The 13,707-nt window shown below is 34.4% G+C and overlaps 1 protein-coding gene across 1 annotated transcript; it reads left to right on the plus strand.

Moving 5' to 3' along the window:
* Positions 1-3,741: 3,741 nt before the first annotated feature.
* On the plus strand, positions 3,742-11,784 carry LOC117323599 (cell death regulator Aven-like). Its single transcript, XM_033878911.1, has 6 exons — positions 3,742-4,033; positions 4,646-4,799; positions 5,146-5,312; positions 7,688-8,180; positions 9,683-9,742; positions 11,433-11,784. The coding sequence occupies exons 1-6, from the start codon at positions 3,821-3,823 to the stop codon at positions 11,486-11,488; spliced, it is 1,143 nt and encodes a 380-aa protein (XP_033734802.1). The 5' UTR covers positions 3,742-3,820; the 3' UTR covers positions 11,489-11,784.
* The last annotated feature ends 1,923 nt before the right edge of the window (positions 11,785-13,707 follow it).

Genomic DNA, 13,707 nt, shown 5'->3' on the forward strand with positions numbered 1-13,707 from the left:
GTTCTTGAATTACCTTAGCTGTTGATAGGACGTTAAACAATACTGAACACATAAATTGTTTTTTGTTTCATTATGTATCATTTGTGATCTATTATCATGTATTCCACTTTTTAAATTTCTACCTGTTTAATTTGCAGATTGCTATTATCAAAACTTATATTATAGTAATTGATTTTCTTTAAATTAAATTTCTTTGAGATTTATATCTTTAACAGGAGATTTTGAAATCGATTTGATATTTTTAATATGTACATTAGGTGTATATGATGGGAACCATACAATTTAATTTTATATTATCATAAACAGATGTCCTATCAGGTCCATGGTTTCAAGTGACTCAACAATTTTCATACAGGTAAACACCAGTATCATATGTTATCGTTTCTTGATTTAATTATGATGTGAGTACATTGTTACCATACTAAGGGATTGGTGTTTCACAGGATGACCCAAAGTAAACACCCAGTACACCAACCTTCACCTCATAATTCTGTCAAGTGCTTCACAAAGAAACTGGGTACTTATATAACCGTATATTTAATCAACACAATGAAATTCATATTTCAGAATACACTTGAATTGTTAAAATCTATAACGGAAAATTTATTTATATACATTACAGGTAGCTATGATCAACAATTCATTATTTGTAACCATAACTGTTTGTTAAATAAACAGGTCACATGGTGCTAGGAAAAACATATTAATCTATAACTTGCTTAAAATAAGGCGTCAAATTATATTATTCATATTTAAGGAAAAAAATCAATATTGTATGAAAATTTGTTTTTCTCTTTCAACAGAACCAGTCATAATACAAACTTTAAATTAATTCAACTAAATAATACAATACATAAGGTGAGAAATGTTACAGGTGGGATGTTGATTAGGTACTGGTACCTGTGTGTCCGCGGCGACGACTTAACCTGCCTGGCAGTATCAGGTGGGGCCACTCACCTATAGTCGGTGACACTTATAATTAATGAACCGATACAGTTTATTATACCATACTAGATCTAACAATACACACTGCTTGGCATTCTAGTACTGACAAAACTGGGGGAAATTAATGAAAAATCTTACCTAGGAAATGTCATATTCTTCATACAAAATATACAAGAAAAAATAAACTTTTAACATTGAAATCAGGATGATATGATTAATGTGTCAGGCCAATAGTGCAGGTAAGGCTGTCAAGTCTGGTGTACATACTGGTCCATTTGAGTTCTGTGTTACAAGGTCATTCAAACATTGAATACCTTGATTCTGGCACGACCTTGTCATTTCTTAGCATTATTCCAATGAATGGAGCACAAGGAACATATATCCATATACATGTATAGCCACTTTCTTATTTCCTTCATAATGAATGCTTTTTCATATTTCTATTTCAAACTGCTTTCATTCACTTCTTAACAATCCTTTTTTATACATTTTCATTTTACTTCAGATAAATGTAAACAAGCCAACAACTAGCCATGATAGCAATGAAATCAACATTCAAGTGTAAAGAAAATTTAATAATAAAAAAATCTGTACATACAACTCTTCTATTGAAACGTTTCATGTGATCGGATTCAAGCTCTGATGATAATTTGGGTAGTCAGGTTAAGATAATCAAGTACTGGGAAATATCATTTGGGATGTTAATAATATATTTGACTTTAGTGTTTGGCTAGGTTCCCTCATTAAGACTTTCATATCAGTGTTTGAGTAATTGATAAATTTTATTTTTAAGGAAGTGTAGTTTATTACACTCATTGTGATCCTAAACTTAAAATTATCTATTTATATAGGTATATAGTATATTACTCAGTAAGAGAATTTCTTTACACATGTACAAAAGAATATACGGGAGGTGGGAGATCCATCGTTAAGTGTAAAGGGTATAGTTCTGTGTTACCCGGTCGACAGATTCCACAAGGAATACAAGAGTCCGGCCGTAAAGTCAAGTAGTCAAAGGGTAAATATGATCATCTTTACCCTTTGACATGTACAAAAGGATATTTATAACACCAATGGAAACTCGCTCATCAGTCAAATCACCATTAAAACAGTCTGAAAAATTAAAACACAGAGCAATTGCTAAAAGTGGTATAGTAAATACTCATCTGATTATTTGAGAATTTCCTTTTTAGTTGAATTGAGATTTTATGATCATTTATGAGATTTAAAATTACTGTCTCATTTTGGCATAAAGAATTCAGGTGGTCGGACTGGCACAAGTGGCCAGGGTTTGATTTTGGCCTGTTCTGGCTGTTCAGATGTGAAAAGGTATGGGGTCACCTGCCCTACAACATGGGTTTTCGCCGGGTACTTTGGTTTCCTCCCACAGTAAGGACTCTCACGTGCTTCCATCCAGGCTAACAAGAATGATTAACATAAGTTGATGTAACTTGTTTCACAATTGCTATAAAATAAAGGAATATTACATTATATAGAACAACACTCTTGTTGGTTATCTGCTGATTTACTCAAGAAAACCCCCAGAACAATGAATACTGTTGGTCCTGCAAGTGATACACAAGATATTTAATTTGCATAATATCATTAGAGGTCATCTTGTGAATCAAAATTATCACTGTATTCTATCAGGGACCCTGATTGACTGTTGACAAATTTTACAGTCAATACCATCAAATTTACTCCTGATGATATTTAGTCTAAAGCCACTAATATTTAATTCTTTCTGGAACAACAATATAGTTCTATTTCTGGGACCAGTTATTTCATCAAAAGATTTTGAATACATATTTCTTACTTTCATTTCATGTCACATGTGATAAATAACTTACATCAGAGACCTTTAGACACATGTATGTATATATACAGCTATTATACTGATTATAACTCCATACACAACTACAATGTACATACTTATGTGTACATCAAACCCTAAATTAATATGTTTAAGTAAAAACCACTTAATGTATACATTGTAGTTAGCTTTTATCTTTACTCCTCTGGAAAACCAAACATAACAAGGGATTCTAGGATCTTGCTGCCCACATTTAAATGATCTTTATCAGTCCTATACTAAAAAACTGATGAAACCCTGGTAAAATAATACTTATGTATTATATGATCAGTGTCAAAATTTTAAAAAAGAAAGTACAACAAGGGACCAAAGGGAATCTACACATGAGAAAGATCCATCCAGCACCTCTAAAGAAATAGCAATAACAATTTTTGTTTTGTCAAAATCCAAGATGGCTGCCTGTCAACCATTTTGTTTTTATAATTGGTCCTAAAATCAAAAGGGCACAACTAGAGACCAAGAAAGACCTGTGGATACCCAGTACAATTTGCCTCAAGAAATTATGAGATAACAAGACTATATGTAATTTAAGGAAGGAAAAAAGACGAACACAGACACCCCAATCACGGATCAATGACCACAGACACAAGGCTATTTGAATAGTCTGTCATCTGATGATGGTGAGGTTAATTAACAAAAGTGCTGATGCCAATCAGTGGTAAAACAGAAATCAATTGAAATAAATCAATGTGATTTAGTTTGATCTCATCTACGTTGTTATTTAAATCACTGATTTTTATTAGAATAATGAATCAATAAATATTAAATAGAGTACACTTTACACCAAGCTAAAAACGTACATGTCTCATCTATATATTATTATTTTATAAAACAAGTCAGGCACCTGTGATGAATCCCGTCCTGCATCGCCTCCATTATTAATCCGGAAATTCATTTCCGTTTGTCGGGTTCATAATTATTTCATCTTACCGGAAGTACACAACACGCTGTGCTTTCTTTTCATCGCCTGCTTAACAAAACTCAACTGATGTCATTGTAAATATGCGACCAGACGAACATAAAAAGAAGAGAAGCACTCAATATAAAAAGAAGCATGGTATAAATAAAGATGACCAGTCGAAAGATTCACGTCAACCGAAATCAAAGAGTGCTGGTGGAAAGGGTAAAGTGAAAGTAGACCAGAGACTAGAAGGGAAAAAATCCGATTCTCACGCTGGTGCTGCAAAACCCACACATTCGTCCTCTGGTAGTGATGTAAGATTTTTATGTAGTTTATGATTAATAAACCATAAATCTCTGTTACTAATCCGAGTTTCCTCTGACAAATTATAGATTTTGACATTTTTTACAGATAAGTTTAAACGTACATGTACTGCTCAGTACCCCAGGTTAAAAATGATAGAATAATTTATGAGATGGGTCGTACATATATATATATATATAAGTTGTAACGAACTTAGCACAGACTAGCCTTGTGGTAGGAGAGCAAAAGGTCGCTAGTTCGAAGCATGGCACGGGCAGGATATTTTTCACTACTCCTTCCTTAATCCTAATACACATTCATGTAACTTACAATGTATGACATACATTAGACATTGATGGAAAGAAAAGTATTTTTCTTTTAACATACAAATGTATTGTAAGATGTAAAATTCACTAAAGTTGCTTAACTAAATGTATCCCTCTAGTATTTTCTTTGAAAGCCAGTTTCAAGTACGTTATAAAAATAAATGCAGTCTGAAGATCTTGCATGTGTATTCTTTTCAGTAGTGCGTTGAGGATGTGTGAGCATGTTGTTTACAGGTTTTACCACAGTGAAAACAAAAATTTTCTAATTTGTAGCACACACAATTTTTCCATTCACAGAGCAGTGACAATGACCAAGAATCTGCACAAGTCCATAAGACATTCAAGCGTAGAGAAGTTGTCAGCAACTGGGCACGATATGAAATACTTCCCCCGGACACGGAGACGACACAGAAAAAAGGAGAGGATTTTGTCAACCTTTTAAATACAGCTGGTATGGCAGAAAGTCGCTTGTTGCTACATGTTAGTTCGAGTGTTAAAAGGTTGTTTTCAATTGATATTATCATTCTTATATTGTAATCTTTTTTGTATCATCTGGTACTATCAAGTTTGCCAATAATAGTAAATTGCTTTTTTTTAATGTTTAGATATGTTTGCTACACAAGTATTGCCTGTCAGATATTGGAGCAGTATGTTGACTGACAAGAAATATATCCGACATAATACATTGGCTATATCACTATACCTGTAGTGACCGATTTAAACATTGTGACCCAGATTTTTACAGAGAACATGATGTTTGTTTAATTGTAATGCTAACATTTGATCTCTTTTGACAGGTGGCACCAGTTCTCAGTTTCGGTTCAAGGAAGAGGAGGACTGGGAAGAAGGAGAAAGTGTGTGTACAGATGCAAAGCTGTTAACTATAGACCCATCTGATCTGGCCGCCAGTTTCCAGTGTATACCTCTGTACCACAGACTGGGGGTGGATCAGGATCTCTTTAGTGTAGGTATAAATCTGTTATGGTATATTGTTACAGTGTATACCTCTTTACCACAGACTGGGGGTGGATCAGGATCTCTTTAGTGTAGGTATAAATCTGTTATGGTATATTGCTACAGTGTATACCTCTGTACCACAGACTGGGGGTGGATCAGGATCTCTTTAGTGTAGCTATAAATCTGTTATGGTATATTGTTACAGTGTATACCTCTGTACCACAGACTGGGGGTAGATCACGATCTCTTTAGTGTAGGTATAAATCTGTTATGGTATATTGTTACAGAACTCATCGTCATTATATATTGTATTTATTTGAATGCCACTGACTCCTATCTGACTGGTCTAATGCTCTACCAAATAAACTAAAGAAAATATCTCCCTAGCCGGTAACCAAGTTGGCAGGAACCAGCTATCATTTAACTGATGGGAAAATATGGTAAATTAGTACATAATTATGACAGTCAAAGGGGAGATAATCTTTATAATGAGGAGAGGACAATACTGATATGTGGTCAAATGAAAATTCAACTTTGATCAGAACATTTGATTTTGATGATTATGACATGTGCAACAGAAAATTCTGTATCTAGTTTGTATAGCCAATAGAAAAAATACTATTTTTAGCCCACCATCATCAGATGGTGGGCTATTCAAATCGCCCTGCGTCCGTGGTCCGTCGTCCGTCCGTCCGTCCGTCCCTCCGTCCGTCCGTAAACAATTCTTGTTATCGCTAATCCTCCGAAAGTACTGAAGGGATCTTTCTCAAATTTCATATGTGGGTTCCCCTTGGTCCCTAGTTATGCATATTGCATTTTGAGACCAATCGGATAACAACATGGCCGACAGGCAGCCATCTTGGATTTTGACAATTGAAGTTTGTTATCGCTATTTCTTAGAAAGTACAGAAGGGATCTTTCTCAAATTTCATTTGTAGGCTCCCCTTGGTGCCTTGTTATGCATATTGCATTTTGAGACCAATCAGAAAACAACATGGCCGACAGGCAGCCATCTTGGATTTTGATAATTGAAGTTTGTTATCGCTATTTCTGAGAAAGTACTGAAGGGATCTTTCTCAAATTTCATATGTAGGTTCCACTTGGTGCCTAGTTATGCATATTGCATTTTGAGACCGATCGGAAAACAACATGGCCGACAGGCAGCCATCTTGGATTTTGATAATTGAAGTTTGTTATCACTATTTCTGAGAAAGTACTGAAGGGATCTTTCTCAGATTTCATATGTATGCTCCCCTTGGTACTTAGTTATGCATATTGCATTTTGAGACCAATCGGAAAACAACATGGCCGACAGGCAGCCATTTTGGATTTTGATAATTGAAGTTTGTTATCGCTATTTCTGAGAAAGTACTGAAGGGATCTTTCTCAAACTTCATATGTAGATTCCCCTTGGTGCCTAGTTATGCATATTGCATTTTGAGACCAATCGGAAAACAACATGGCCGACAGGCAGCCATCTTGGATTTTGATAATTGAAGTTTGTTATCGCTATTTCTCAGAAAGTACTGAAGGGATCTTTCTCAAATTTCATATGTGGGTTCCCCTTGGTGCCTAGGTATGCATATTGCATTTTGAGACCAATCGGAAAACAACATGGCCGACAGGCAGCCATCTTGGATTTTGACAATTGAAGTTTGTTATCGCTATTTCTCTGAAAGTAGTGAAAGGATCTTTCTCAAATTTCATAAATAGGTTCCCCTTGGTGCCTGGTTATGCATATTACATTTTGAGACCTATCGGAAAACAACATGGTCGACAGGCAGCCATCTTGGATTTTGACAATTGAAGTTTGTTATCGCTATTTATCAGAAATCGCTGAAGGGATCTTTCTGAAATTTCATTTGTAGGTTGCCCTCTGTGCCTAGTTATGCATATTGGATTTTGAGACCAGTCAGAAAACAACCTGCCCGACAGGCAGTCATCTTGTATTTTGACAATTGAAGTTTGTTATCGCTATTTTACAGAAGGTACTGAAGGGATCTTTCTGAAATTTCATATGTAGGTTCCCCTTGGTCCCTGGTGTTGCATTTTGGGACCAATCCGAAAATAACAGACAGCCATGATCGCTAAATCTTAAATTTTATGTATAGGTTACCGTTGTTTGAAAAGCACTAGAGGGCTGTTTCTGAATTTACACAGATTAGTAAGACTTAGAGGAAGGGAAAAGTAGAGAAAAGATCAATCTGACATGGAACCTATAAAGATCATTCAATGGTGGGCGCCAAGATCCCTCTGGGATCTCTTGTTGTATATCTGTATACATATCAACTTTATTGGAGAAGAATTTATATGCTTTGTGTGATAAACCAATGAAAATGTCTTTAAAGAAACTGATAAATATTTCTACTTTTCTTTCTCTAGGCTGAACAGATACTGGAGATGGAAGCTGATGCCAAAGAGCACACGCTACAGTATCAAAATCTTAAGTTGGCGGATGTAACACAGCCTCACAATAAAAGTCCTCACACTTCGGACATCAAACAGCAGGACAATACAAGTCCTTGTAAAACAGACCATACACAGCCTCAAGTTGACAATGATAAAGTACCAAGTGTGGTAGATACAGTGAGGACAGGACCTGGACAGAAAAAAGATGAACATTTAGTTAAATCTGAACCTGTCTGTCATAGATCTGCAGCTGCTGAATCAAACCAAAAAGATCCATTATGTAATGTTGGTGCCTCTGTGAACACTACACCTGTGGTTAGAACACCTGTAATTAACACACATACTAATACAGGTGAGACGACAGGAGGTGTGACCAGTAATAACCTAGAAGATGATTTGGACTTTCTTCTGTCTCTTGACAATCCTTCAGATTCCACTGATCTAGGGGAGACAACTCAGCAAAATAGTAAGTTTTTTAAGATTAATACTCCCCAGTGTTTCATACGCTTTTCATTAGTATACACATTTTCATTTAAATTACAACTTCATTTTAGCCCTATTATCAGTTAATTATCTGCTATTCAACTTCAAATCTTCCTTCGTTAATCTTTTAGTCAGCTTAAATGATTCTTGTTTAATGTTGTACTTCATTCAGCAATACTGAAAGGATCTTTTTTCAAATTCCATTTGTAGTTTCGATTTGGTACTCTGATGTACATGTTCAATTTTGAGATTGATTAAAAAACCAAAACTTTTTACAGCCATCTTTAATTTTGACTGAGGATTTGTATTGCTGTTTCATGTAGGTTCCTCATGTTCCTTAGTTTACTAGCAGTTTCATATTTGACTTTAAGATTGATATTTAACAAAAACAGCTGTGATTTTGACTTTCAACTCTGTTATCATTATTTTTATTTACAGATTTCTTTTCAAAGCTTGAATGAAAATTATAATTGAAAGGCAATCAAGCAATAAAATAATTAAACACAGCACTAAAACTTTGAGCATATATCAGCATTATTTTGTATTGTAGACAGAACTGTTGTAATGGATAATTAAGGGGAAAGAAGAGAAAAGATCAAACTTGCATGGAATCAATAAAGATCATTTGATAATTGGACCCTAGATATCCCTACAAGATACAGACTTTTCCCCCTTGAACATGTATAAATCTTGATATGATTAAGAAAACATTTCATTTACATATAAGTTCTGCAGATAAGAAGCAATATCTAATTAGTATTAGTGAACTAATTGCATAAAATGACATCATTGTGTATAGTAAAGGTCAGAGTTTATGTTTTCACAACCATCAAGGTCATTGATGTCATAATTGATGGAAATGTGAAGGAATATTCCATCTGTTTTGCCTTTAAAACCTTTGTTGACCTTCTGGTCATATTTTGAATTTAAATAGCTAACTGAATGACCTAGCATGACATACTTTCATGGTGACAGGGGCAAAATTTATCAAAATTTTAAACAACTTCTCTTTAACTCAAGATGGCCAAGGTCATGATGCTGGGTTGATAGCATGCTGGAATACAGGGTTTGAATGTGTTAAATAGCTATTTTCAAGGTCACAGGGATCAAATGTAACAAAATATTCAAATGACATCTCCTCAATAACCAAATAGCCCAAGGAATGATATTGGGCCAATAGCATGCATATATGAAGGGCTATCAGATTTGTTACTACAGCAGGAATGACTTTGACTTACTTTCAAGGTCATAGGGGTCAAATATAATATTCTAAGATCTGTTCCTGAATACCAATACCATTGATATGATATTAGACATGAAAAGAAAAGGTGTATTGAGTTCTACATCAATGACTGTGTAATCTGCAGAACAAGTATTAATGCTACAGAAAAAAGGATTTGATACCTGATGTTTTATGTAAAAATATGTACAAAGTGGGTAACATAAAAAAAAAAAACAGGATATTTTTCATTTTGTAATTTGCAGGTATCCAAGATACAGTAAAAACCCCACCAGATAAAACAGGGATTACTACAACAAACAAAGGTAAAAACATTATACATATCACCTCAATACACATATAACACAGGTAAAAACATTAACACAGGTAAAAACATTATACACATCACCTCACTACATATATAACACAGGTAAAAACATTATACATATCACCTCACTACATATATAACACAGGTAAAAACATTATACACATCACCTCACTACATCAAACAAAGGTAAAAACATTATACATATCACCACAATATACATATAACACAGGTAAAACATTATACATATCACCTCAATACACATATAACACAGGTAAAAACATTATACATATCACCTCACTACATATATAACACAGGTAAAAACATTATACACATCACCTCAATACATATATAACACAGGTAAAAACATTATACACATCACCTCACTACATATATAACACAGGTAAAAACATTACACATATCACCTCAATACACATATAACACAGGTAAAAACATTATACATATCACCTCACTACATATATAACACAGGTAAAACATGTTATACACATCACCTCACTACATATATAACACAGGTAAAAACATTACACATATCACCTCAATACACATATAACACAGGTAAAACATTATACATATCACCTCAATACACCTATAACACAGGTAAAAACATTATACACATCACCTCACTACATATATAACACAGGTAAAAACATTATACACATCACCTCAATACACATATAACACAGGTAAAAACATTATACATATCACCTCAATACACCTATAACACAGGTAAAACATTATACATATCACCTCAATACACATATAACACAGGTAAAAACATTATACACATCACCTCAATACACATATAACACAGGTAAAACATTACACATATCACCTCAATACACATATAAAACAGGTAAAACATTATATACATCACCTCAATACACATATAACACAGGTAAAACATTATACATATCACCTATGATCAATGCACATATAACACAGGTAAAACATTATACATATCACCTCAATACACATATAACACAGGTAAAACATTATACATATCACCTCAATACACATATAACACAGGTAAAACATTATACATATCACCTCAATACACATATAACACAGGTAAAACATTGCACATATCACCTCAATACACATATAACACAGGTAAAACATACATATCACCTCAATACACATATAACACAGGTAAAACATTGCACATATCACCTCAATACACATATAACACAGGTAAAACATTATACATATCACCTCAATACACATATAACACAGGTAAAACATACATATCACCTCAATACACATATAACACAGGTAAAACACAAAGCATACATATATTAATACATTTGTATTTGTACATGTATATGACAGGTAAAATTCACAAACATACATAACACAGGTAAATAAACATGTAAATCACTCGGGTAGTTAAGGAACACATTACCACAGCACATCTCAAGATATCATATAATCTATAACAACACGTACACAAAACATAAAAACAGCCACTTAACCAATTCAAAACATATGTTGTGTGTATGAATATATTCTCAAAATTAATCCCATGTACAATACTAGATATTCACATTTCATGAACCCTTGATGGAAAACTTCTGTTGTCCCTCTTGTCAAACTTTTATACATTAGACTTTCACAAAAGAACATTCCCAGTTATTGTACTGATATATTTTTGTTGTTATTTTCTTCATCAGAACTGAACAAAGAAACAGAAAATTTGGAGGACTGGTTAGATAGTGTCCTGGACTGAACAGAGGAAATCATCTGACCTCCCGTAACGAGTCTGTCCTCACAGGTCTGCCTGCTAAAGTCTGGGGAAATCATCTGACCTCCCATGACAAGTCTGGGGAAATCATCCAACCTCCAATGATGAGTCTGCCGTGACAAGTCCATCTGCTTTAAAATGTCTGTCCAAACCAAACAAAGCATATTTAACAACAGATGTCTGCTTTTACATGTTGTCTATGGCAATGATTGCTGAATGTGTAAAACTAAAATCTTGGCTTTGTTAAACATGAAAATACAATAAAATGTTTGTCCCCATGACTAGTTATTTTGTATTTGTTACTGAAACAGTCATTCTACCTTCATTTGCAGCTTGGGGGAAAAAAGTGTCTGCCATCTTTACCACTCATGCCCATGATACAGACAGTTTTAAAGGGATATCTTTGTAGTCAGACTCTAAAAATCAAATCAATTATGGATACAAGTCATTACAGGAAACAATCTTAAAAACAAAACAATATGTTTCCTGGCAAAACATTGACAGACTGTAACCTGCTGTGCATTTAGTTACAAGGTAGGTTATCTCCCTTAGACCACAAATCAAAGTGCAGTTTTCCTCACAAAAATCTTACTACAAGTAGTAAAATTTATTTGTTTATCTAAACTATGGGTTTTATTTTGAGGTGAAATCAAGTGCAAAATTTATAGCGCACAATCCGCTTTTGCCTGAGATATAAACTTGTGAAGACATAGTAAAGATTAAGTGTTTTAAAATGAGGTATAATGTAAAATATTAATGAGCAACCGTGCATTGGTAGACTATCTGGCCAAGATTATATGCTGGACATCTTTGAAGTCAGCATCTGAATCAGCCACTGTACCGACTTACCCTAGCACTATCAGCTCTGTATTTGGGTAGTATACCCGGGTATCCAATATCATTGTCTACTTTGCCAAAGAGTTTTGGCTCGGTATGATTGTTTTTTCCGTTCCTAGAACATCCCTAGAGGAAACACTTTCTAGGATAGTTTAACACATTCTCATAAAAGAATTAGTTTTACAACAATTGTGGTAAGTTTGTAATTAATCGCACTAGATACAGGTCAGCTAGTTCACTGCAGCAGAGTGTTGTATGTACTTATACAAGTGTCATGTGTACTACTAGTGTTTGTGTGTATATGTGTCGTGTGTATTACAAGTGTCATGTGTACTACAAGTGTTTGTGTGTATATGTGTCATGTGTATTACAAGTGTCATGTGTATCGCAAGTGTCAAGTGTACTACTGGTGTTTGTGTGTATATGTGTCATGTGTATTACTGGTGTCATGTGTACTACTGTGTTTGTGTGTATATGTGTCAAGTGTACTACTGGTGTTTGTGTGTATATGTGTCGTGTGTATTACAAGTGTCATGTGTATCACAAGTGTCAAGTGCACTACTGGTGTTTGTGTGTGTATGTGTCGTGTGTATTATTAAGTGTCATGTGTACTACAAGTGTTTGTGTGTATATGTGTCATGTGTATTACAAGTGTCATGTGTATTACAAGTGTCATGTGTATTACTAGTGTTTGTGTGTATATGTGTTGTGTGTATTACAAGTGTCATGTGTATCACAAGTGTCAAGTGTAATACTGGTGTTTGTGTATATGTGTCGTGTGTATTACAAGTGTCATGTGTATCACAAGTGTCAAGTGTACTACTAGTGTTTGTGTGTATGTGTCGTGTGTATTACAAGTGTCATGTGTATTACAAGTGTTTGTGTGTATATATGTGTCGTGTGTATTACAAGTGTCATGTGTATTACAAGTGTTTGTGTGTGTATATGTGTCATGTGTATTACAAGTGTCATGTGTACTACAAGTGTTTGTGTGTATATATGCCGTGTGTATTACAAGTGTCATGTGTACTTCTACTGTTTGTGTGTATATCTGTCATGTGTATTACTGGTGTCATGTGTACTACTGGTGTTTGTGTGTATGTGTATTACAAGTGTCATGTGTACTACCAGTGTTTGTGTGTATATGTGTCGGGTGTATTACAAGTGTCATGTGTACTACTAGTGTTTGTGTGTATATGTGTCGTGTGTATTACAAGTGTCATGTGTACTACTAGTGTTTGTGTGTATATGTGTCATGTGTATTACAAGTGTCATGTGTATCACAAGTGTCATGTGTACTACTAGTGTTTGTGTGTATATGTGTCGTGTGTATTATAAGTGTCAAGTGTACTACTAGTGTTTGTGTG

Source organism: Pecten maximus, chromosome 3 (genome assembly GCF_902652985.1).
Source record: "Pecten maximus chromosome 3, xPecMax1.1, whole genome shotgun sequence".
Lineage (NCBI taxonomy): Eukaryota > Metazoa > Mollusca > Bivalvia > Pectinida > Pectinidae > Pecten > Pecten maximus.

Coding starts and splice junctions, on each gene's coding strand:
- LOC117323599 (XM_033878911.1), top strand. CDS start 3,821: ATGCGACCAGACGAACATAAAAAGAAGAGAAGCACTCAATATAAAAAG. Junction 4,034..4,645: donor ATTCGTCCTCTGGTAGTGAT/GTAAGATTTTTA, acceptor TTCCATTCACAG/AGCAGTGACAATGACCAAGA. Junction 5,313..7,687: donor TGGATCAGGATCTCTTTAGT/GTAGGTATAAAT, acceptor TTCTTTCTCTAG/GCTGAACAGATACTGGAGAT.